This window comes from Quercus robur, chromosome 8 (genome assembly GCF_932294415.1).
Source record: "Quercus robur chromosome 8, dhQueRobu3.1, whole genome shotgun sequence".
NCBI lineage: Eukaryota > Viridiplantae > Streptophyta > Magnoliopsida > Fagales > Fagaceae > Quercus > Quercus robur.
The window spans coordinates 66,663,124-66,689,316 of NC_065541.1; the positions used below are offsets into that span (position 1 = coordinate 66,663,124).

General features: G+C 35.2%; 3 protein-coding genes across 5 annotated transcripts; 1 reads left to right on the forward strand and 2 right to left on the reverse strand.

Annotated features, from left to right (window-relative positions):
• Positions 1-8,736: 8,736 nt before the first annotated feature.
• Positions 8,737-10,017, reverse strand: LOC126696671 (uncharacterized). The gene has a single exon (XM_050393357.1). The coding sequence runs from the start codon at positions 10,015-10,017 to the stop codon at positions 8,737-8,739; it is 1,281 nt and encodes a 426-aa protein (XP_050249314.1).
• A 6,342-nt stretch (positions 10,018-16,359) lies between these two features.
• On the forward strand, positions 16,360-22,004 carry LOC126697816 (uncharacterized). 3 transcript variants are annotated; one of them, XR_007646263.1, is made up of 4 exons: positions 16,360-16,437; positions 20,052-20,190; positions 20,999-21,062; positions 21,592-22,004. XR_007646263.1 is itself a non-coding variant. In XM_050394923.1 (4 exons), the coding sequence occupies exons 1-4, from the start codon at positions 19,283-19,285 to the stop codon at positions 21,724-21,726; spliced, it is 594 nt and encodes a 197-aa protein (XP_050250880.1). In that variant the 5' UTR covers positions 17,182-19,282; the 3' UTR covers positions 21,727-22,004. The 3 variants fall into 3 exon arrangements, 1 of the variants encoding a protein (XP_050250880.1); XR_007646264.1 differs by lacking the exon at positions 16,360-16,437 and adding an exon at positions 16,500-17,154; XM_050394923.1 differs by lacking the exon at positions 16,360-16,437 and adding an exon at positions 17,182-19,538.
• Positions 22,005-23,218: 1,214 nt separating this feature from the next.
• On the reverse strand, positions 23,219-25,032 carry LOC126697817 (peroxidase 4-like). The gene is made up of 4 exons (XM_050394924.1): positions 24,701-25,032; positions 24,423-24,617; positions 23,992-24,157; positions 23,219-23,809 (listed from the first exon to the last, which is right to left on the reverse strand). The coding sequence occupies exons 1-4, from the start codon at positions 24,917-24,919 to the stop codon at positions 23,424-23,426; spliced, it is 966 nt and encodes a 321-aa protein (XP_050250881.1). The 5' UTR covers positions 24,920-25,032; the 3' UTR covers positions 23,219-23,423.
• Between the last annotated feature and the right edge of the window lie 1,161 nt (positions 25,033-26,193).

Here is a 26,193-nt window from a genome sequence, read left to right on the forward strand (position 1 = left end):
AATTAAGGCCTATAATTTTGGTTTAATAATTATTGAAACAAAAGGGTACTAAGATAAGGTAGAGGGCATAATGGTCAACCAAAGAAAAATGGGAAGTTGGCGGCCATGTCTTTTTGAGTGTGTTTTAGAGAAACCAAATAAACAATGGGTTCATAAGTGGAGGGAATCAAAAAGTTAGGAAGAAGAAAGGGACTTTCCAACCTAACAACAGCAAATATGTGCAAGGCAGGCACGTCCTACTAATCACTTTCTCAACACCAATATCTCTAATAGATAAGAAGAGCTTCACAAATAGACATTAGTTTGTACTTTGTACAGGCCAGCCTGGTCAATATTTCATACTTGTGGCCTGTTACTTATATGATGATTGGGCCTATTAATTAATTATGATGTCTTCGAGTTAGATTGTGAGGCATTTGTGTACAACATGTATATAAGTCCTACTAGACCACCTTGCCTATGATGAACAGAGACACTTCACTAGTTGAAAAGAAATAGATTAGCAGCTAGAGAAAAAGATAACAATAGAATGAGTCAGTTAAAAGGTAAGGACAAGGGAGTGAACTTTTCCCTTATACAAGGCCAAAGAGGACTAAAATACTAATACATCTTTTAGGATGGTTAATCAGCTGGAATTAGGAGGAAAATTAAGGTGGAAAAGAGAGAATCCATGGTTTAGTAACCATATTGAAGAGGTTATTGACCCTAGGGTCCATAGAAGGTACCTGTGACGTATTTTTTTGTAATAATTTATAATTTCTTTTTCTTTTTTTCCCATAGTTATGCACTCAAATTAACTAAAAATTAATATTATATATATAAATTAATTATACACAAAATCAACTTCTAAGATTATTGAATAGTTTAAGGACCCGTTTAATTAGTCTTCCATGAAAATTGTATATATTTTTGTCAGGGAATAAGTTCCTAGGCCCACCATTCAGATTTGTTTGGACCCTTAAGCCCATTGATTCAACTCGCACCTAAACCATGTGTCAGGTCGATTGCTCAGACTTGTTCCCTACACTGAAGGCAAAGAACACTTTTTGCGGATCAAACAAGCCTGATCGGTTAGAATGACAGCCGACTATCGATTAGGAAGACCGGTTATAGGAGGAGAGCTCAAGCAGGCCTACTAAGGCGCCCAACAATGCGAGCAATATAGTTGGCACCTAATGTTAAAAGAATATGGATAATGGTGTATTATGTACAATGGCCCAAGAGACCTAGTTTAGTCTAAAACCCACGTAGAACAAATCCTAATTCTTATAGAAGGTTCATTGTAAGAAATAATTGATAATATGATGCTATTTTGTTAGATCGATGTAGTCATCAATGTTTTTATACCAAAAAATTTAGTCATCAATGGTTTTATACAACTTTCTATGTTCTCACTTCTACTTTCTCTAGAATATATTCTATGTTTCATTTTAATTTCAACACCTAACTAATGGGATATCACATTTCAAACATTCAGCCAATATGCCTTCTTGCTCATCTCCCTCTTATGCTTCAGAATCTCAAACAAATTTCGATATCAAAGAACAAAAACATTAATATGCTCTTAATTGAGTACTAACATTAGGATCAATTAAACATTAATATGCCCTTCATTAAGTACTAACATTAGAATCAAGTAATTGATCCGTACATGTTGCTTTGTACATGCGTAGCAACATAATGGGTTTTTTTTTTTACTCTCAATTTCATGTTTTAGATTGAATATTACAAATCAATGACGTCATATACACAGTTAGATATAAGAAATAAAATGTGGTCTCTTCATTTCCCTTACATGATTATTGATAGATATATTGGTATTGTATTCAAATTTTGCTAAGGACCAAAAGGAAATACACCTTTTTTATATGAACATAAAGCCAAATATGATTGATATTAAGGTAGGTTTCCAGGATTAATAATTACAATAGAACATCATGATCCACTTAAAAATGGAACTCGGAATAGGAAACATCTCCCTTCTACATAAAATTCCAGAATATAAATAAATTTGAAAGGGAAAGGGAACCCTTTAGATCCACAGATCAGATACAATACAACTTTCACTTTGGAGAATCATGAGTACTCTCTCCATGCTCCATGGTACTCTTCTCGTAGTAGTGATAGACTGCGGCACCAGAGAGCACCGCCAGTGTTAAAGCTTGTGCGTGCATCCTAGCAACAAAGAAGGCACACAATTTTTATTAGTATCTTACTCACGCAAACACACACTTCTTAGAACTTAAAAAACAGTTTGAGACAATATATGAGGCCTATGTACGTACCTGGCATGAATAAGCTTTAGGCTTGGCTTGAGGGGAGATCTTGTACGTGAATTATAAGCTAGTGATGCTCCAATTCCTGATGCCCACAATGCCCCTATAGTAACCATTTCATAATGATGAGGATATTGATAATTCACACAATTATTCTGATGTTTCAATTATCACAAATTATATTATACATAGAACTTACATATTCAACAAGATTAATGTTTGGGGTATTAGTATTTTTACTACATAGATTTAAGAAAAAAGAAGAAGAAGAAGAAGAAGAAGAAGAAGGGATCATGTTAATTGAGAAAAGAGGTTTACTATACTGACCAATGGAGGTGAGCTTGTTCTTGGAGACCCAGGTTTGAATTGCTTCCATTTTCTTGTTTTACAAAGTATATTCAGTAGTGTACTAGTGAATGAATCAGTGGGGTGGAGGTGATTGGCTTAATGCATAGGAAGGTAGGTATTTATAAGTGGTCTATGTTGAAAAATGTGCTTTCGTGTTTAGTGTGGCCCATTGTTTTACTTTGTTCTCTCTTTTCACTGAACCACTCTTGGTCTTGGAGCTTAAACTAGAGGCTTTCACATCCGGTTTTGTTTTATATTGCTTCTTGCTTTGCTAACCTGTGTGACTTGTCTAATACTGTGAGCCGTTGGATTTGTATTTAGGAGAAACTCTAGGAGCTGAAGATGTACAAATCTCGGTCAATATTAAGAGTTCACTTTTACCAGGTACTATTGCCCGTGGTATAGTGGATTTTCATCAGAAAAACGCTCATTTCTTCTATTCCTTTTTATTAAAGTAGTTGTCTACTTTTGATGATGGATCTACTTTTATTGAGTTAGCCAATAATAATAGAACAATGTCAGAAAACAATGTGTCATAGATTTTAGAAAATAGTAATGATATCTCCTCAAAAATCTAAACGTTCGGGCCGGGCAAACAAATTAGGAGGGACAACGTAATAGTAGTTTGTTCAATATTCATCGGATAAAAAAGAACCTTTAACTTATTTCAGTTTTCTAGCATTACAAGTTGAGTACTGTTTACTTTGATGCAATTTTATATTCTTGCGAGTTTTCTAAGGTAATAGAACAGTCTTCGGGCACAAAATCTGTGTCATAGATTATGATGCTCTTAATTAGTGGCACAAAATTTGTGTCATAGACTCTCTCTTTAACAAAAGTATGGGATCTGCAGATGTGCACGTGTATCAGCATGATCAAGGAGCTACATTGTATTATTGTAAACAAGGAAAAAAAAAACTGCCGACGAATTCTTTTTAGCCGTTGGATTTTATGGTTAAATGTGAAGATAACCGACATAACAGAGCTGTAAGTTTTTTAAATAAAGAAAGACATTTTATTCATTCATATTACATTTTGACCAATATATGTAACCATTTTTCTACCAGCACAATGGTTGTCACAATTTCATAGATTATGAATAGTAAAGTACCACTTTTACTCGATCACTAAAGTTGCGTTCCTTTCTTATACTAAAGTTAGGAGTATTAGTTTAGCAAAAAAAAAAGAAAAACGTTAGGAGTATTAGAGAATCTTGCTAAAGTTATATAATATATTGAGCAGTATTATTTAATATTTACTATTTAGGCACTATTTAGAAAGATGGAGTATTATGCTAAAGTGCTAATTAATCTGAGCTAGATTTAAACAACTTGTTTTGTAATAATTAAAAATAAAGAAAGAAAGAAGGTCCTTAAGCTAACTTTCTCTCTCCTGCTGAGGGAGAGAGAGTTTTTTCTCTCCCTTAGTAGGAGTTTTTGTTTCTCTTGCCTTGGTAAAAGCCCTCTCTCCCTCTCCCTATTCGGGTATTTTCTAAGTCTCTGTAGCCTTCAAGGTCCCCTCAGCAACATGGATCAAGCTACCACTGGAGGACTTCTGCATTTTCATCTCACCACGTTTAAGGATGATGAAGGCTCCACTTCAGCCATGAGATCGGACATCCTAGAGGAGCACGTGCGAGCTTTCAAGTCCACTCCAAGATCTGCCTGGAAGATGGGTTTGGATCTAAGGTATGTAGATAGAAGAATAAAGATCTTCCAGTTTTATTTCAGATCTAGTTTTCAAATGGAGTGGCTTCCTTCCTTTTGCTTTATTTGTGGTGTTTTGGGTTTTGGTGGGTTTCTTCAGTCTGGGTCTCAAGATTTGTCCGATTGGAGGAAGGGGGTTTTTGAGAAACATTGTGCTGCTTGTCGAGGTGGGTCGGAGGAAGAAAGAAAAGAGGAAGATACTGATTTTCAGATTTCGGTGGCTGTTAGTCTGGTGAGCCTGGGTACGGAGAAAGGCAGTTGTTCAACTGTGCTGGTAGTGGTTTGCTCCTTGAGCCCAGCACCCTCCTCTGTTGAGCACTCTCGTGTTTCCCAATGGTCATCTGAGGCCAAAAAATCAGTTTTAGGCTTTCAAATGTTTTCTTCTTTAGCCCAAGGACTTCCCAGCCCGAAAACCACAAGTAATATCTCTCCTTTTAATGAGCCCACCCCTAGAGCCCAAGAAAAGAGACCCCAAAATGTTAATATGCAGACTCAGAAATATTGCTGGGCTCTCGGGTTCATTGAGGAGAGTGGTGTGTAATTGTTTGTGATTTTCTCCCAGTGTTTGTATGCTTTCTCTGTTGTAACTCTTTTCAAGTTGAATGAATATTTCATGCTTCTTATAAAAATAAATAAATAAATAAAGAAAGAGGCAAAAGGAGAAACAAATGTCAATTCATGTCAACCAAAAAGGTGCATGAAGAGCCATTTTAGGGAGTCCAACTTGTTTCATTGAACAATAAGATCGCCCTCTTTTTTTCCTTTTTTCTTTTTGGTGAAAAGGATAATACATTAACAAAGAAAACTAACTGCCTTCCACAACAGAGGCTACATCATGAAAATAAACAGTTCCAGCAAAATCTAAATTAAGAAGAAAAGCTACATCAAATGGGGGATCCAGGAAAATGGTAAAATCATGTGCTAGAGAAGCTCCCCTGCGTGCCAGCGCATTGGCACACTTGTTTGCCTCTCTGTACCAGTGTTGAATACGCACCAAATGAATCTTCTTCATCCCTTCTCTGCAATCAGCTACCAAAATGCCAACACCATTTGGGTTCTCCATATCTTTCTTCAAGAGGGGCATAGTACAATAATGACTTATATGGTTTTGTGAGAAACAAGGGGTACTAATAATGCTTTTTACTCTCAAGAGTTATGTACTGCTTCTAATTTTCAATTTTAAAAAACCAAAAAACAAATGAAGGATTTGTTTTCTTGTGGCTTCTTCCATTTGCTCAAGAATATCTAACTTTTCTTGAACCCATTAACGCCAAAAAAACTATTTGTTAACAATTTGAATTCTGACCTTGTGGAAATAGAAATAATTAGCTAAGGCCAAGAGGCAGCGGATATTGCCAATGATGAACAACGTCCAAAAGAGCTAGGGACCTTGAATTACTATACTAGATGTGATTCTTATCCCACCGTTTTGGATCATATCATAAATACATATTTGTTGGGATATTACATAAAGTAATAATGGAAGCTCAAAGTTAAGACAAAGGCAAACAGAAAATAGATAACTTGGAGACACAATATTATTTTCCTTAAACAACATTTGCCCCCCACACTATTGTTACTAAAGGGTTATTGCAAATTTGTCCCTAGGATACAATCAAAATGTTGGGTTCTACAAATAGCAATTCTGGAGAATGACCATAGGATTTCTTGTATTTCTTTCTAACTTACTATTTTTTAAGTGAATATAAGCCTCTATTTATACCCATAGGGTTATATTTCATCAAAAGGTACGTATGGAGAGTTAAAATGTTTCACAAAACCATTAATAAGGCTTGAAACCTCTTCAACCTTTCTGAACAGTCACCTAAAAATTTTGCAAAAAATCCTGTTTAAAGACTTTCGATCGGTCGAAAGTTCCTCTCGATCGATCGAGTGATCTTTTCGATCGATCGAACAGGGATCGAATAGCAATCGATTCATCCAGAGGCTCCAAGATTATTTTCTTACCATTTCGATTGATCGAGCCAAAGTTTCGACCGATTGAAAATGCTGTATTTCGAATTTTCACTTAGAAAATCCCAGAACTTGAATTTTCACTTTATGAAACAATATTTTCCAAACTCAAACATCATTATTACAAACTATCCATGTATATACCTATATATACAACAATATTTATTAGACCATGATTGTAGAAAAGGTCTTGATCAAAGTTGAATATGATTATGACACAGGCACACAGCCATTTCTAAAATGTCCGAAACCTAAATGCAAGAGCCACTTCTATAGTTCCATAATCCACTTGGGATTGTTGTTTAACTTTCACATTTAACAAAAGAAATCAAATTATCTATTAATGAGAATATAAAAATTATCCATAAGTAGTAATTCACATTCATTTATTGGCTTAATAATATTGTTTCACATGAGCCTATGATGGCAAAATTTGCCATGCCACTTGACCTATCCTACCCCGCACAAGTTTTCCTTGTTTCGAAGAGGTGACGGGGTGTGGATAGATTTAAAGAGTTTCCCTCTTTAAATTTAAGCCACATGTCCAATAAAGACAACTCAACAAACGATGTTAAAAGATAAGTGCATTATCTCCCTCCTTGCTTTAGTTTTTGTGTTTTTCCTCACTGGCCCACAATGGAGAACTTGATGACACTACTAAAAATGCTAGCTATAGGGGTGTTTTTTTTAGCCGTGTTTTTATAAACGTGGCTATAGATACCCTATAGCTGTGTTTTATAAAACACAGCTATAAAAGAGTTCTGTAGCCGCATTTTTAGTATTTGCAGCGGCGTTTTATTGGGTAGGGCCTATAGCTGTGTTTGAAAAACGCGGCTATAGGTCCAACTTTTTTTTTTTTAAAATATTTTTTAAAGAAGTTCTACAGTCGTGTTTAGAAAACACAACCATAGGTACACTTAGGTTGGGTTTGGATTGCGATGAAAAGGAAAAAAATGCACGTCTGCATTTTTTCTGTAGGTCTCGTGCATTGTTCACAGGACCCGCAAGTACGAATTTTAGCAAATTTTTCTTTAAAACTGGGTCTCACGACACTATTCACACATTTAAAAATTATTTTGTTACAGTGTTTTCAATTTTCAATTTTTAGGAATAAGCGGTATCCAAACAGACCCTTAAAGCCACGTTTTACAAAAACGCGGCTATAGTGTTGCCTATAGTTGCGTGTTTTAATTGCGGCTATAGGTTGAACAAAATATATTTTTTTTTTAAAAAGGGCTATAGCCGTTTTTTGAAAACGCAATTATAGCCTGCCTACAACTGCGTTTCTTTGAAACGCGACTTCAAGCATGCCTATAGTTGCGTTTCTTTAAACACAGCTACAAGTTTGGTGTAAATTAAATAAATAAATAAAAACCCTCAGATTTCTCTCTCTCTAACTCGGTCTCTCACCTTCTCTCTCACTCTCTCCCACCCCTTACCCTCTCTTCGATCTAAACAAGGCATAGCCTCCTAGCTTCGTCGTGAAGCCCAGCCACCACCACCATGATGGTGGTTCCCAACCTCTCATCCTTTCTCTCTCTAAACTCGAGCCAAACACTTCATATTTATTCGATCTCTCTCTCTAAAACCTAGAACTCAACTTCTCGATCTACTACCTAGGAGCAGGGACGAACGCAGGATTTTAAGTCGGGGGGGGGGGCGGAGATAAGCGAAATTTTTTTTTTCAAATACGCATCCATATAGTATTAATAAACTATCAACCAAGAAAAATATCCAAAAATCATTGTTTCTTAATATATTAAGATACAATCTACTAACAAAAACAAAAGACACGAAACACTATTGTTTCTTTATACAATCATTTATGAAAAAGGAACTCGACGCTCTTTCAAATCTTCAAAATCATCTACTATTGAATCCAAACTAAATGTCGAAGCTATATCCTTTTCAATGTATAACATCAAAGAGTCATTCAAAAAATCATTTTCCATTTTGTTTCGAAGGTCAGTTTTGACAACTTTCATAATTGAAAATGCTTGCTCTATAGTAGCAGTAGAAACTGGAAGAGTAAGCACAAGTCTCACCATTCTATAAACAAGTTTGTAGTGTTCTGAATTTCCAGTTCTCACTAACCATTGAGACAACTCAGATAAAATTTTTATTTTTTTGAACTCTGGATCTTGGACTACATTATGCTCAAAATGATAAAGCTCATTCTCCAACACTTGTTTGTCATAATCTGTGAAATCTTGTGGATATAAATTATTTACCAACAAACAAAGATCACTAATTCTAAAAGATTTTAATGCCTTTCGAGGTTCTAAAGTTGAGCTAAGCCTAAGTAACTCCATTGCATCTTCATTAAACCGATAATTTAGTTCCTGTAGTTGAGAATCTATTGTAGCATAAAAAATATTTACTCAATAATGATGCTCATTTGTAACGTTATCTTGCTGATTACAAGCTCGAGCTCACCTCGCAACATAACGAGCATTCATATCTAGGACATCAATGCAATGCTTCTCACAAAATGATATCATAGTGGAAAGTAAGCCATCCCATCCATCGACTCTAAATTTTTGGATAAGTGCTTTAGTAGATGAAACTAAATGCATGGCATTTAAAATGTCTTGAGATTGGCTTTGCAAAACTTGAAAAAGTTTATTAGTGATCTCCATAGTTTCCTTCTCAAGATGCAAGATGAAGACAAATTCAAATGAAGTTAAACCATCATAAGCTGACTCTCCTTCTGCTCGATGTTCTCCATCAATTGCATCATCAATTATATTTTGTAAAACTTCAACAGTTGAAGTAAACATCCTTAATAAGCTAGAAACTGATCTAAAATGTGAACTCCAACGTATTTCTACAAGTCGTTGTAAAGTGCCAATTTGATTAAGTCCACTTCCAATCTCAAGCTCTTCAAGATCAATCAAACGTGCTATTTCATTAGCATTAGCAAATTTCAATTGCTCATTGCGCTTACATGAAGCATTAACAATTTTGATAAGAAAAAGCAATGTAAGAAAAAAATGACTAATGGGAACAACTTGTTTTGATGCTTTTACTAATGCCAATTGTAAGTAATGTGCAAAACAATGGATGTAGTAAGCATATGGGCAATCATTCAAAATCAAAGTTTGTAATCCATTCCACATACCTCGCATGTTGCTTGCTCCATCATATCCTTGCCCTCGAATATTTTGTATATCTAAGAAATGTTGAGATAACAAAGAATATATCCCCTTCTTTAGAGTCAAAGCCACAGTGTCAACAACATGAATAAGCCCAAAAAAATGTTCTTTCACAAAGCCTTCTGCATCAACATATCTAAAAACCACAGTCATTTGCTCTTTCATGGACTCATCACAAGCTTCATCAACCATTATGCAAAACTTTGCATAACCAATTTCTTTCCAAATGGCCTTCTTCACTTTGGCTGAAAAAACATGTAGAATTTCCTTTTGAATCCTAGGTGATGTGTAGGTTGCATTTTTGGGAGCTTTTTCTATTATTTTAGCAACCTTCTCATTCCAAAAAGTCACAATACCCAATGATTCATGAAAGTTCCCACGATTTAATGAACTAAAACTTTCATCTCGACCTCTAAAAGCTATAGCTTGAAAGGCAAGATATCGGACAATAAAAATTGTGGCCTTCAATTGCAACTGATTATTTGCAATTTGTTCAGTAGTGAAATGATCAACTACCCTTTGCAAATGCTGCGATTGGTTCATCAAATCCTTACACATTTGCTCAGCAACTTTATGAGCTGAGTTAGGATCTTTTCCTGTATGACCTTGAAAATAACAATCTTTGCCCCCAACCTTTTTCTAGTTTCTAAATCCACCAACAATGAATGTATTTTGTCCCACAACCACATTTGGATTATGAAAGACAAAGCAGGGTAGACAATAAGTTGCATCTGTTGTAGGAGAATATTTAAGTCATTTTGAATTATTTCTATACCAAGAAGCTTGAAAGGTACGATTGCGCTTTCCACTTTTTTTGAATGTCTCTAGAGGAGGTTGGTACAGACCTTTTTTAATGTAAGCCCGTCAAATTTCATCACGTTGATTAACATGGTATTCCCATATTTGTTTGTGTATTCCAAGATCATAATCCAAAGAATCAAGGTCAATTCTTTGAAATTGTGTTTGAGAGATTGGAACATCCACATTTTTCGGAATTGGAACATCCACATTTTCTAGAATTGGAATAGCAACATTAGTTGTTGGCAATTCCACGTTGACTTCGGAAGAATTTGAAGTTGAACCTTTTTTTTTTGAAAAAATCAAGCATTGTAGTTGATTTTTTCATGATCTACAAATAAAATAAAAATCATATAAAAATCACCGTTATTTTCTTAAATTTGTGTGACAATTTTTTATATTATATGATTTATTTTTTTCTTTTTGTCTTTGGTCTGCCTTTAATGTCTTTATGCTTGGTCTGCCTTTATTTATGTCTCTGTGTTGTCTCTTCCTTTACTTATGTCTTTTGTGTCTTTGTGTTTGTCTCCATCTTTCTAATTCTGACCCACTAACCCAAATACCCAATGAATCCCACTACAGACACTACTAACAAAAACTTTTCTTAACTTTACCTTTTTTTTTTTTTTTTTGGTCACTTGTCCGTTGCCTAACTCCACTTTTCCCTATTATTATGCCCAACTACTAGTCAACAAAGAAAAAACTATCTGACTATCTCTACAAACTCTACTCTCTCTATCTATATAATGCAAGAGCCACAAACACAGAGTGACAGAGTCACAAAGCCAAAAAGCCCAAAAAAAAAAAAAAAACACCACAGGCAGCAGCTGTAGCACAGATTCAATTCACAATCACCAAATCAGTTCAGTTCATCACTCATCAGTAAAAGCATAAACATGAAACACCACAAGTCCACAAGACACAAGCATAGTTTCTTTGATTCTCAGATCACAAGGTTTTGAAGTAAAAGATAAGAGTAAATACCTGTGATTCTGTGAACTATGAAGGCTCGAAGCTGGGCTGGCTAGGCAAATCGAGCAATGGCAACCAGTGGCGGCGGCAGCAAGTGGGTCTCGTCTTGCGTGGCGACGTGGGTCTCGCTCTTGCCGGTGTGGGTACTGTCATACTGGACTAGGTTTCGCACTCTCTCGCTCTCTGTCTTTCTCCGTCACGGCGACACGGGCCTCTGAGTCTGATCAAGATGGGTCTCTGTACTCTCTATCTCTGCCTCACAGCTCTCGCCTCTCGCCTCTCACTTTCCTTTCTTTTTTTCTTTTTTTTTTCTTTTTTTTCCTTTGTTTTTTGCTTTCTCCGTTTGGTTTTGGACTGCTAAGAGCTGAGTTTTTTTTTTTTTTTTTTTTAAGATTGACATGGGTCATGGGCTCTACTCTGAGCTGGCCGGATAATGGGCTAAGGGAAGGGGGTTCATGATTTTTGGGAGGGGGGCCAGAGGTAAAAACTAGGGGGGTCGGAGCTAAAATATCAGGGGGGCTCAAGGCCTTTTTTGTTTTTTGGGGAAAATTTTACTTGCTAAATTTTTTTTTTTTTTGGGCCCGAGGGGGGCTCGGGCCCCCTTAGCCTTCTACTTGGGTCCGTCCCTGCCTAGGAAAGCCCCAAACGGCGTGTGGAACATGAATCGGTGTTGTGGAGGTTAAAGGCTTCACAAATCTGCCAAGAATTATGGCTGTGGTGACACGTGAGATCACATATGGTGGCACGTGAGCCCGTGAACAACACAGGTGACAGAGGCTAAGGTACTGGGATTTTTATGCTCATGAGCTCTGTGTTTGTGAAGGGGGAGGGACCTTAAGAGATAAATTTCTTTTAGTTTTTTGTTACATATCATAAATGTGTTTGGATTGGTATATGCAGGTCTTGCATTGCAATCCTTGGAGCAGATTACTGTACAATCATCGCTGATGCTCGCACGTCTTCCGGTTACAATATTCTCACCCGCGAGTACTCCAAAATCTGCAAATTGTAAGGCCCTCCCCTTTTTCTTTTGTTCTCTATTTATTTCTTTGAAGTGTGGTGTTGGGTTTTTTTTTCGTTTGATTAGAAAGTTTTAGGATTGGTGGTTTACTGTTTTTGGATATTATAGTATTCTAGGTTTCAAGCGTCAAATCAAATTTTAGGGCTTTTGCTTAAAAGAAAGAAAAAAAAATTGAAACTTGTTTGGTGTTTGTATTGACTCAGAATGTTACTTTTTGTATCTCATTGAAAGTGTCAGTTTTGGATTTGGGGTGGACAACTTAAGTGAATTGCTGTTTAAGGTGGAAAAAATGTATTCAAAATTGAGAATTTTGGCCAAATTTCTGTGTCCTTATTTTTCATTGTCTATGTTTATTAAGTTAGTAAATTTTTTGGAGAAATAGTTGGAAGTTTAAGATTGTTTTGGTTTTTAAAGGAGGTGGAAGTTAAGAAATTTTAACGAAGTTAGGTTGGGCGAGAAGAAAAAGAATAAAGGAAGGTTATCACTTGAAAGCTACTTGAAAACCGTTCATATGGGTTGCCTTTTTGACATAAAGAGAAAATTAGGAACTGGGTTTACCTTAAATTATTTGGCCTTCTTGTTTGGCTAGACTCCTAGACATAATTATGACTTGAACATGTGTTTGCTTTAAAGGAACAATTATTTTAGTATCATATTGCTCAGTCACAGATTTTGGTGTGGATTTGTACTATCTAGGAGTTCATTTGTTTAGTATTGGAAGAAATTTGGTTGTTACTACTTTCACATAATTGATGTCTTGTAACAGTTCAAGATAGAAGGTAATTGATGAGTCCTTAAGTTGATGGAAGAACAAAAAAAATAAAAGAAATTTATCTCTAGGATTTTTGTTCTCATGTTAACATCTTGATGATCCTAAATCTGCTGAATGTGTAAAGCAATAGGAGCAGGTGTCAAAAAAAAATGATGTCGTTGTGTTCATCTTTATCTTTATCTTTATCGTCTACCAAATCTTTCTCTTTCTTACCGAAAACCAAACCCTTGAGCTTCAATGGCGTCTCAGGCTCACCTGTTACATATCGATTTAGAGCCTCTGCTAATGCTCCCGACTTTCTCTTTGCCGACTAGTACACTTTTGATTCTGCGTATTGAATTGTTGGATTTTTTATTTTTAGCTTTCTAAGTTGGACTTTTAAGATTATGTTACCGGTTACTGGAATTCTTAAGCCTCGTAAAACAATGATAGGACTTAGGTGAAATTGAATTCGTGTCAATCCCCACTTAATAATACTATGTAGCATTGAAACTGAATTGATGCATTGAAGTACAATGACCAGCCCCGTCAAGATTATGAAATCGAGGTTATGTACAGGGTAATTTACAAATACTAGAACTCTTTTTTTCTTTGGCTGGTTTATATTGCTTGGAGATTAGTGTTCAATGTTAATAATGCTATCTTTTTCCATTACAGTTTGAAAGATTTGATCCTTTTGAAAGGTCCACCTATTTTGGGCCCTTCTTTGATTTGCGACAAGTAAGAAATTATGAATTTTGAGTAATTTTGCCACTAATACTATATTTGTTGATACCTTTTCTTAGTTTGCTGCTTCACTATCAGTGCAATTTGAATGGTTTAGGTGGATTTTCATTCAATTGGGAAAATTTGATATGTTAAAAAAAAAAATGAGGGAAAATTTGATTCTTGGGCATTCTTTAAAAGATTATAAGGAATATTTATTGTTCTGCTATATCTACCTAGTGGTCAGTAAAAACAGATTGTTGGAGTAGTTTGGTTGCTTTTGTTCATGTGAATTTTCAGTGACTTGGATGATTGTGCTCTACAGGGATATCAAAGGTGCTAATTTGCTTGTTGATACATCAGGCGTGGTTAAGCTAGTAGATTTTGGGGTAGCTTAGATAGGGATGGCAATTTCTGCCTGACCCGCGGGTGCTCGGCTCGGCCTGACCCTAATGGGTCGGATTTTACCCGACCCGATAAAGAATAGAGTCGGGTTTGGGTTTTAAAAAAAAAAACCCGAAATGGGTCCGGGTTTTGAGAAAAACCCGGCCTGAACCTGGACTCGACCCGACCTGCTTAGTTTAGCTAAAATTACCAAAAAACCTAACTATATATATTACCATATATCTAACCCTAAGTCTCACTCTTCTTTCATTCTACCCTCACTCAGCAGCCGCCCCTCTCTGCCTCTCAGGCCTCAACCTTAGTTTCTAGTTTCCACTCTCACTCTCAATCTCAACTCAAGCGATCAAGCCCCACGCAAGCCTTCCCTCAAGTGACCAAGAAAATCCTCGCCGACAAGCTCAACCACCGTGAACTACCCCTCACCAGTTACAGACCCACCACTGGATGGGTTGGGGTTTTTTTTATTTTCATGTTTTTTGAGCAAAATTTGGGTTTGGGTTTTGTTTTTGTGAGCCAAATTTGTTGGTTTTTTTTTTTTTTTTTTTTTTTTTTTTTTTTTTTGTATTTTGTTGGTGGGATTTTCAGATTTACTAGTTTTATTTTTGGATTTGCAAAATTTCTGGGTTTGTTAGATCTTGGCATCTGTTTGGATGCCAAGAAAATGTTTTTTTGTGATGATTTGTGGTTTTGGGTTTTTACTGATTTCTTTGTTTGTGATTTTGGGTCGGGGCCCACGGGCCCCGCGAGCTCCGACAGGGCGGGTTCGGGTTATGCATATAGGCCCTCAGGTCAGGTTCGGATATAAAGAAACCCGGCCCGAACCTAACCTGTTGCCATTCCTAGGTAGCTAAGCATGTAAGTTTGAATTATTTATCCACACATTAGAATTTGATGGTGTTTGGGCTGTCGACATATGGAGTATGGGCTATACCATTATTGAAATACTGAATGGAAAACCTCCTTGGAGTGATTTTATGGGGGCGAGGACATTGTTAACCTTGTTATGCTTCATTGATCATAATCTAGGCATGCAAAATGTCATCTACATGCTATTGTTTCTTGTGCTCAGAATGAATTCAACCCATCTCTGATTTATATGGACCTATTAAAGAATCACACTTCTTTTGAGAAATTTCTTGTGGCTAATTTTTTGTTGTACAACTGGTACTTATTTGCAATATCCTGTTTTAAAGGAGGAAATTAAAGAAATTAATCATTATTATTATTAATAGTATCCTTGTGAAAGTGATGTAAAATGTAACTTCCACCCACGTCATTTCTTGAATTTTCACTTAACAAAAATTGTTCCTTACACATTTAAGCCTACAACAATTTAAGCTAAGAATGAAGTGCCAATCACTTCATCCTCATCTAAGTAAAAAGAAGAATCTTTGAATTAGAAGTAAAGGAATGACGTAATTTATATATATATATATATATATATATATTTATGTATATATATATGCCTATATTAGTAAAACTAGGAGGAAGGTGGTCCTACTTTTACTTTATGTTATGATCATATTTATTATGGTTCCATATATATGCTGCTAGCTTTTGTGTTGATCTATTAAAAGTATTTTCATTTACTATATTTATTGAAGTGTGGACACATTTTCAACCCCTTAAAGAATTGCGGACACAATTGATAGGGGAAGTTGGAGGTCCTTATCCATGAATGCAACTAGTAAGATGTGTTTGGTTTGCCTTATGTAACATCCTTATTTTTTATTTTTGAGATAGGTAGAAAGTTAAGAAGGTGAAGTTAGTATTCAAATTAAATACATGAGATACTATAAAAAAAAAATACCACTAAAAAATTGAGCTATCACTATAACCCATGTAACATATATTTTTATTATGTAGATAATAAAAATATTTAAATTATATTGTAGAATCAGTGTCATGTGTCATGTGTATAAGTTTTATATAATGAAAATTATAATATCTAGAAATTTACAATCTGTATGGCTGTCTTTTTTTTAGTTAATTATTATTAGAAATTACATTGTTTGAATAAGTCTATGATACAACTTTTTTTTTTCACAACTTATTAATTAATGGTTTTTTTTTTTGGATAATTAGTAAGGAATCTCTTTATTAACTTACCATGAAAGCCCCAGTAGAGGGAATAAGGAATCCCATCATTAACTCTTGGATTGTAGTAGTTGAGTTGAGTGGCTCAGAGACTTTGTTTGTAGTTATAAAGTCTTTCCGACCCACAACATATCTCTTATATCTCTTTCTCTCTCTCTCTCTCTCTTTTGTCTCTCACTCTTCAAAATCACCGTCCTCCTTCTATTTAGTATCTTCTTGTTCTTCTTTCTATTAGATTGTTTTCTATTGTTTTATCAAGTTTTTATTTTTATAGCCTGCCTTATTTGATTTTATGTGTTGTATATATTTACACACGTCTCTGTGTTTGTTAACTTATCATGTTCCATAATTCTATCTATATAATTCTTTACTTTTATTTTTTTCATTTTAGTGCATAGTATTGATTTTTATAAAGCCCATATCATTCTTGGTTTCTTTTGGATAAAGGGTATTCTGTACAGGTGTTTTTTTTTTTTTTTTTGGTCATAGCCAAGATTAGGAATCTATGAGTACTTAAAAAAGGAAAAAGAAAAAAAAGAGTATTTTGGTTTCTTGGGATATTTAATATTTGATATTGATTGTGTGGTTTCTTAATTAGTTTAAGTGGTGTTTTTGTGTTTGATGCAATGGTTGATTGTCTAGTTGGTTATGTCAAATAAGTATGAAGGTTTACTTTTTACTTAGCATGTGTTAATTTCATTGCTATTCCTAGAATTTCAAGGTTGTGAATTTTAATAGTTTTTGGCTGTATGCTTGATAAAACTTGTAGATTCGGAGATTCAACAGCTCATATATGGACAATAGTAAAGCTACAGATGGTAGCTCGAGATCTACTTCTAATGGTCCTTTGAATGTGCTGGTGCTGAAACATGTTAAGGGTAGAACAAATAAGAAGAGTAAAAATGTCACCACACTTGATTGGAATGTGAGTTTTATCTCACTATTCTGACTTAAGTTCATAATAGTTGCTAATTATGCTCTAGATGAACCCGCACTATTGTTTAGTTATACTGTCAACGTTTGCATGTCATAAGCTTCTTCTTTTTCAAGCTTATCTTTCAACTTGTTGGCTTTTATTCTTCTATAGAATATGGTGCTTTATTTTTAGGGCTGATAGTTGGTTTGGATTGGAATTATCTCCTAAGAGCCTTGCTTCTAAAGCTTAGAATGAAATAGTCCAATGCTAAAAGAGTGCCCAACTGCCAAGAATTTAGTATGGCCCATGTTTTTAAAAACATAGAAAAAAAAACCCTATTACTGCGTTTTTAAAAATGCATCTATAGACAAAAACCATATATAAGGCTTTAGCCGCATTTCTTAAATGCAGCCCAAACATGGTCTATAGGCGTGTTTTTAAAAACCCAGCTATAGGTCTCAGCCATAGCCGCGTTTTAAAAAACGTGGCTATAGACCCACAGGAGCTATAGTCACGGAGTTTAGGCCGCGTGTGTAAGCATGGCTATAGAAAACGCGGCTATAGACCAAATGGGCCTATAGCCACGTTTTTTGGGTCTATAGCCGCGTTTTAGAAATGTGGCTCTAGGCCTCGTTTTTTTGTAGTGTGATTTTAGCTTCAAATTTCAAATCTTTCCCCAGCTAACTTCTTCCACTAAATCTTTATTTTTTGGTTTGGTACTTTAGTTTGATTTGCTCCCATCGACTTCTTCCAAGTCTCCTCCTTCAGATTTCTTCCACTAAAGTCTCCTCCTTTAGAGATATTAAATTTCTTCCTCTCTCAAAAAAAGTGTCTTCTCATTATTGTTTAGTATCAGATCAAAGAAAATAAGGGGAAAATCCATGGACCAAAAATTCTTACTCGATTCAAGGAAATCATGGTCCACCGTGAATCCCTATTCAGCCACCATGCCTCGCTGTCTTCTTCATCACTCTCTTAGGCTGGTTCTTTCTTAAAGTTTCTATTATGGGTTTTCATGTGGGTGAAAACCAATTTGCCTCCTCACATGGTGGCTAGAATGAATGTGTGGTGTGGTTGTGAAGGGATCTTACCAAAAATTTGTTGAGTTTCAGCCAAAATTTTTGTTTGGAATTTGTTTGTTTCTTGGGAAAATGAGGATGAAAGCGTTTGAAGCATCTGGCTTTTCTCGCAGGGAAAGGATAAGTGGAAAAAGAACGATAAAAATAGACAGTGTTATTACTTCAAACGTTGTTTGTTCAGTTGTCCATTTTATACATATGGTTCAAATTTAAAGAGGAAACTTAACGAAAAGTACCAGAAGTATTATACTTAAGTTTTGTCCATATAGTTAAATTATTATTTTGGTACAAATTCTATTATAATCCCCCATATCGCTTACTTTCTCTCTCCCGTAGCGCTCAAACAATTGTACTTTCCTTTTCTATTTCATCTCTACTTTTATTAATGTTAAAACTACCTTATTAAAAAATGCAAAATACCTCCCAACTCACTCCATTCATATCTCTCATTCTCCGCTCCAAAAAAATGATGTGACAGAAATGGGTCACTCTTGATTTGACCTCACCCCATCCGGTTGCAACTCTACTAATAATTTATCAGCTCAACAAATTTTGAAGAAAAAAAATATATTACAAAAATAGGGGGAGGTTTTGGTGGACTTGGGCTTCTATGAGGCACTGTTTGAGTTCGGTTAAAGAAAAATGTTAACAAAGTCCATATCATTTGTATAGACTCTAGATATCCCAAACGCCCAAACTCCATGCCATTTCCCAAGATTATGCACAATCGAAGGCCCAACTTAGGCACACCCCGTCCCCATTGAAGAATCCAGACCTATAGTCTCCACCAAATTATCGCAACCCTTCTCGATCTCTCTCCTACTCTCTCTCCCAATTTGATCCAAAATTTTCCCGCCACTCCAGATCCTCACAGACACACACTCTTATCTCTCTCTTACATACACACACCGCTCTCTATAGTTTATGTAATGAATAACAGAAAAGGAAAAAAACCTGATAGTAATAGTAATAGATAGACTTGTTAGTTAGCAAATGAACACTCACACACTCGCACTCAGTCTCAGTCTCAGTCTCACACAGAAAAAAGTCAGTGAGTAATGGAATCAGAGAAACGAATCCTGAGAGTTAGAAAAAAAATTAGAAAACCACTCTCTGACTCTACCAATCTCACCACCACTACCACCGCACCCAATAATCTCTCATCCGCTTTTAAAAAATTGCTCCCCTCAACTAACTCTACCACCACCAATTCCGATGCCATAAGCTCCGCTCCTCCTCCTCCTCCGCCGCCGCCGCCGCAGACGAATCTCGCTTCTTCGCCGGCAAGGCTGCTCAAGTCTTCGTCCCCCCACGGTAATTTTATCGGCCCTCTCTTCTTTTTTGCTTTTCATTTCAAATTTGGGATTTCTCAATTTCTAGGGTTTGAGAGCAATTTTTGTTGTTTTTTGTTCTAATTGAGCTAGTTCTTGTCCGTACAAATAAGGATTAATTGTATTAAGAACCTGAATGAGTTTGATTCTTGGTATTTTAATTATAATGCTGAATTTGCGAGTTGTTTGGAAGGATGATTTGTAGGGTCTGTGTGTTTGATAATTATAAAGCTTGTTATGTTTATGAATTGTGAATTTGTGAGTTAATCAATGGGTTCGAAGGTTCGAACTAATTCATGTTTGTTAAGTCCTGTATGATTGTTCATGTTCATGGGTTGCTCGGGATTGAGTGTATTAGCCACAGTTTAGTTGGGATTTGCTACTTTGTGTTGTTGAGTCTGAATGCATGTTTGAAGGGTGTGTTTGTGTGTGTGTGTGAGATACTGATGAGTTTTGATTGCGAGATAATGAATGTATTTCTATGTTGTGGGTTTAGGTGCTGGTGTTGATTCTGAGGTTTCTGAGTCTGGTTCGGTTTACAGTAGAAGAAACATTGCAAATAAACGAAAGGGTAAAGGGAAGGAAACTGCTGAGCCTTTGAGTTGCCCTCCTGCGGTTAAAATCGGGAATGTTTGGTAAATGTCATAGTCTTTTCTTGCATTGAGTTCTGCTCTAGTCAGTAGTTTGATTACATTTCATCTTTGAACAACAGTAGAAGAGGAAGGAAGAAATCAGATTGTGAATATTTGGGAAGTTAGACATAATTGGTACTATTTGTTGAGGAGGATGTACTGGGTTTTTTTATATTGTTTATTAGTTGATGGAGTCTAATGGGTTTTTTAGATTTACTAAACAAGTTCTCCCAATTGTGGAATCATGAATCAAACTGGCACAACATTGGCATAACTTCTGTGATTTTAGGGCCCATGAAATCTTTGCAATGTTTCTTATCTTGAACTTCTTTGGTCTTTAGATCATTGATTTCAAAAATTTTGGAAAGAATCATGTCTCCTGGATGAAAATTCTGCTGATGATACTTATTTGTTACTGGTGTAATATTTCTTCAAACCCATCTTCTTGAGGTGCTTGAGACATGAAATTTTTTGATTTAATGAACATAAATACTTAGAACTTGAAAATTGAAGACTTGTACATCCCCCATAAACTGAATACTCATTAATTCTGATAGTTGTTATGCTTGGATTAAAATTTTAAATACCCAATCCACTGCTTTTTTGTGTGTGTGTGTGTGTGTGTGTGTGTGTGTGTGTACTGTATTAGAGTATTCTAAATTTACTTTCTTCTTGCTTCTTCATCGATGTTCTGTTTTCATTACTGATATACTGTGAGGCCTAATATGGCTGTGACTTTATCTTGTGTCTTTCTTTTGTTGTCTAGCATGTTCTTTAACACTGCCGTGTATGTTACTTGTCTTGAAATTAGGAACAAGATAAACAAAGATGGAGAAAAGAGTCTATCAAAGGCTTGTACAGAACCTCCTAAAAAGGTTCGTTTAAAGACTTTGTTGGTCTCAAATTTCATGTTATTTTGGCAGGATATTCTGTCTTTACCATGTTTTCTTTTAATTCTTAATCTTTGGCTTTGGGCCTGGTTTCTATGATCTCCCTTGTTTACTGAAGTAGTCAAGCTTGAGAATAAACTCAGACCAAGTAGTTTGCCTAAATCGTTTCTGATTACTGTTCTTAACCCTTAGAGTAGGGAAATTATCTTTAACTTTGTTTTCTTGCCCTTCTTTTGCTGTCTATGTATAAAGGGGATAAATTCAGCTTAACAAAGGTATTTTGTTGCATCTCTCTTCATGAAAAAGTATTAACACTTTTAAAGGGAGAAGACTAACTGTGTGGCAAATATTAAGAGTGTTGTATTTTGTTACATGTTGCATTACGCCATGTATTAATTTGTCTCTCTGAAACTCTTGCATGTTCTTGCATTTTCATCTTAAATCAGTTTTTAATAAGATCCTACATAAATAGATATTTAGCTAAACTTTGTATTGGCTTGTGATGTTTCTGCAGAGGCAACATCGTGTAAATGTTTCAGATTACGCCTTGCCGGATGAATTCGTAAAACAGCAGAGGGATTACTTTGCAGAGATTGATGCATTCGAGATGGAAGAAGAGGAGGTTGAGTCACTGGATCAGTTAGAGTAGATGGATGAGAGCTATGGCTGATCATTTCAGAGGAGTATTCAAGGCAATCTAACCCCTTAACATTCCCTGTATATATAGGATACCTTTGACAAATTCTGGTGCAATTACCATCCTGTTCCCAATTTTATCCATGTAACCATGTACGTGCTAGTGCTAGATATCTTTCTTGAATACTCTAATGTACTGGATTATCATATTCTTTTAGTACTTGACGGTAGAGATTTTTTTTTCCCCTTAAATCAGAGAAAACTACAGTGGTAGGTAGTATTTTTGTGATAGTGATATTCTGTGGACTACAATATCATATACTGTTGTGGTGGTTGATCTGATCATGTTTTGTTTGCTCTGATGATGGTTGTCAAAATCACGATTTGGATCATAGGATCGCATGATTTTACGATCCCACTTCACCAAAATGTTTAGGATCGCACTAGAATCATTAAAATGGTAGGATCGTATATAAGATCGTGTAGGATCGTATGAGATCCTACCGATCCTATCAAAAACATAAATTTTTGTTTTTTTTTTAGGGGATAATTTTTTTTTTTGTTTTGATGAAGTTTTAAGGGTTTATATTTTTTTCATGTTGTGATGGTATGGATTTTTATTTTTTTATTTTATAAAATTATGTTAACATAAGAAAATGTTTTCTAATTGCTAGTTCACTTGTAATCAAAATGAATGAATGCTTCATCAATTCTAAATGAAGAATTTGATGTTGGCTTTGCTACCTTTTAAGTTATAATGTTGTTAAATTTATTTGATCAATATAGTAATTTGTGTTCTAATATTACTAAAATATTTTTTTATATATAATTTTATCAGTTATGCTTGTATTTGCATATTGATTGATTAATTTTTTTGAGTGGTATAACTTGAATAGTTGAGTATGAAATTGGATCTTGATGTCTTTTGCAACTCTAGTATACAAATATATAATATTTACATAGATGATGAAATGAATGATGATGATTAGGAATTTAGGACAGTGGTAATAAGAACCTTAGAATGAGAATAATTAAATATATACTTCACCTTAATATTCATTTTACTTTTGGATTTCATATTGTAGTTAGCTAGTTTCCATTTGCTAATTTATTTTGGATTTCAAACTTGGAACTTGGAAAATATTTTCCATATGTTTTAATAAATATTTTGGTATTTGGTTGCTAAATATTAAACATTTGTTGAAATACATTGGGTTAAAACTTAAATATATTTGTTTCGTTAGTATAGACTTAACGATGTATGACATGCAAATTACATCATATGATGCAAATCTAAGTTTTTTTTATGGATGAATTTTTAATTTATGTGATTATTCAACATACAAAGCCATTATCAACGTGTTTTTTGCTTTAAATTTGAAAATATGTAAGATGTTACAATTTACAATCCGATCTTACGATTTATGATTCCACCTACTTTCAACAATCCTACGTAGGATCTCGATTTTGACAACCTTAGTTCTCATCGTTAAAAAAGAAAACAGTGACTACAAAGAAGTTTATTAAATTTAGTAAAAAACTTGAAATACACTGAACAAATGGTTTATCTGTCCGCGGAAACCAGGTGTTTATTGATAAACATGGTCACCTGTCAAGGCGAAGATAAATTGCACACAATTCTCAACATAAATTTGTAGCTTAATGCATCTACATATAGCCATAATCTTAAGTACATTTGCACTTTTTTTTTTAATTGGCTTTCCGGCAATTTTTTCTGATCTCTCCTTCACTTCCAGTGAGGGGCTTGATTCTGCTCATTCTAACCATACCCTTGGCGAAGTCGTCAAAAAATTTTTTCTGGTTGGTAGCATATTTTTCAACCAGGGAATCAGCAGCGGCCCGATTAAAGAGCTCCTGATCTGAATGTAGAAGACCCTTCCCTTTCACCAAATTCTTAAAATACCTGTTATCAAAAAGGGTCGGGGTTTGACGATCAAGGGGTGCAAGAGTGTTATTATTTCCAACTTTGGGGCATATTTGCTGCAATGACTTGGCAAAGGAGGAGTCAATATTGGAGTCATTGTATATGTGGGCTCGGAATGATGTGCATCTGGCCAGGCCAATGGTATGTGAACCTGTCAACCATGATGAGTTAGTGAGTTACTTTACAATCAAGTGGGGTGTTCAATTCCATTAACGAACCTAATGAAAGTATAAGTTTATAAAACAAGGAATGATTACTTTTTGGCATTGTACTGAAAACAACAATTTGTTCATTGTTTCCTTGAGTTTTTGGTCCAAACTTAAACTGCATTACCTGAAAGTGCCACCATGTTCTTAAATGAAAGTCCCTGTGCAGAGAAGTTTGCTACCAGGCCGCTCAGGTTGGAGGTAGGTGGAGGGATAAAAGTGTTGGCCGCAGTGATGTTTGCTGTGGTAGAATCTTTTCTTCCCAGACTGACTTCCCAAGAAGGGCCCCCTAACTACAATGGCCAGTAAAATAAAGATCCCCTCATATTATGTACATAAATGGTGAAGTTGAGATTCTTCAAAACTTTGGGTAGACAATAACAACAATCAAACCTTAGTTCCAAAATTTTGGGTCGATTATGGATATTTAACAGACTAGTTAAGATCAGTTACAGCCCTACAGGTATTTTTTTTTTTCCCTTCTATTCTTCAAAAAAATTTAGTATAGTTTAGTCAAAGTCATAACATTAATGTTCCTAAAAGTTGAATGGAACTTACATAAACAACCGAGTCAAGAGCAGCCAGAGCAAGAATATCGGCACAGGACACCACTCCGGGACATGCTTTCTCTAACCTGGCTTTAATGTCATCGACAACTTCGAATCCTCGAACTGAGTTGTTATTAGGATTTGCCGTTTTCTCTCCAACAAAGCTGCCGGGAATATCATCCAACAGTATTGATGCGTCACAGCCCTGTGACCATTTTATTTTTAGTCCAAACATTTTCAGGTTATCAAAGAGTTAATGACAAAATGCTAGTGAAGCTATATACTTACATTTACAAAGCAATCATGGAAATGCAAGCGGAGTAAAGAAGCCCCAATACGAGTTTCTTTGTTTATGGCTTCTATGACTGCTTTTTTAACAATGGATAATACGTTGGGACATGTGGATGAGTAGTGAGTTGGGGAGAGGGAAAGCTTGCCTTTAGCTTCCAAAATCATGAAGGCACTAGAAGCAACGAGGACCAGCAGAAATATGTTGTAAGAAGCCATGTTATTCTTGTATCAAGACAAGAATGGCACTGCCTTATATGCACCAATGTGTGGGGTTGCTGATCAGATCATAAGACAATTCGCAAATAAGATTTGTTAAAATTTAATGAATTTAACAAAGGAATATGTTTTCATGATCAAGTGATCACTATATATTTATCTATATGTACAAAAGTGTGGTAGTTTTTAAATGTGAAAGCGACGTTATATTCACTAGATCTCTGAGCTCCCATGCGGTTCTACATGCGTGTGTACTTTGGTGGGAGCATTTATCCAAGATTTTAGTGCATTGGACGTGACAGTAAATATCCAAAAAATTGATCTAGTATCAGTCTTAAAGTTCATCTAGTCCACGTACGGAATGAAAGGCTTGTCCAATATTTGGAATTCTTGGCCACATACATTAAACAATTCTTGAGACAAATCCTCAAAGAGTTTGGAAGAATTTAGGACCTCTTGAATTTTGAATCCAAGGAACCACTTTCAATCCGCTGGATTCACGAGGCTACAAACAGTTAACTTTAATCAATGGCGACTTTTCCGGCAATTTCGTCCTTGTCACTACTCCTAAAGTGAAATTCGAAAGATCCAATAATTGTACTTCGTCACAAAGGAGTGCACCTCTGCTAACTTGATAATTTGATATGTCGTTTTCTTTGAAGGACCATTTGAGATGGCACTGCCCCTCACGTTGGAACCTTCAAAAGCCATTCATGGCCACTAGTTATATTTACCAATTATATGTTTATTGCAGTACCAAATTTTACCTTCAAATTAATTCTACCGACAACAATTTTTTCTCAGCCTATATATTTTAATTGGTACATTATAAAAATAATTTAAAAAGTGATGTATGTGATGCATTCAAGCATGTGAAAGTATAGTTGTTCAAATTGTAAAAATATTAAAATTTTTTTATTTTTTTTTTATTTTTTTGGGTTTGTTTCTAGCATTGTCTTTTATCTCAAGGTATATGTAAATAATTGCCTTCTCTATCAGTGTTTTTAAGCCTATTTGAAAACGTGGTCATTTGCATTCCAACGACAGCTAATTGGCAGCATATGGTGGGATGGGAAAATGGAGGACAGAGTTCATATAACTTTGAGAAAATTTCGGTAATGATAGATTTTTTTTTTTTTTTTTTTTTTATATGATCATTTCGGTAATGATTGATTAGACATAAATGTTTTAGATGCTTCTATGGCATTAGTTAATAAATTATTTAATTTTTTTTTCTATTTTTAATGAAAAATAAAAAAATATTAAAAATCAAT

Coding starts and splice junctions, on each gene's coding strand:
- LOC126697816 (XM_050394923.1), top strand. CDS start 19,283: ATGGAATCAGAGAAACGAATCCTGAGAGTTAGAAAAAAAATTAGAAAA. Junction 19,539..20,051: donor CAAGTCTTCGTCCCCCCACG/GTAATTTTATCG, acceptor TTGTGGGTTTAG/GTGCTGGTGTTGATTCTGAG. Junction 21,063..21,591: donor GTACAGAACCTCCTAAAAAG/GTTCGTTTAAAG, acceptor ATGTTTCTGCAG/AGGCAACATCGTGTAAATGT.
- LOC126696671 (XM_050393357.1), bottom strand. CDS start 10,017: ATGTGTAAGGATTTGATGAACCAATCGCAGCATTTGCAAAGGGTAGTT.
- LOC126697817 (XM_050394924.1), bottom strand. CDS start 24,919: ATGGCTTCTTACAACATATTTCTGCTGGTCCTCGTTGCTTCTAGTGCC. Junction 24,618..24,700: donor TCCATGATTGCTTTGTAAAT/GTAAGTATATAG, acceptor AAATGGTCACAG/GGCTGTGACGCATCAATACT. Junction 23,810..23,991: donor GAACATGGTGGCACTTTCAG/GTAATGCAGTTT, acceptor CATGGTTGACAG/GTTCACATACCATTGGCCTG.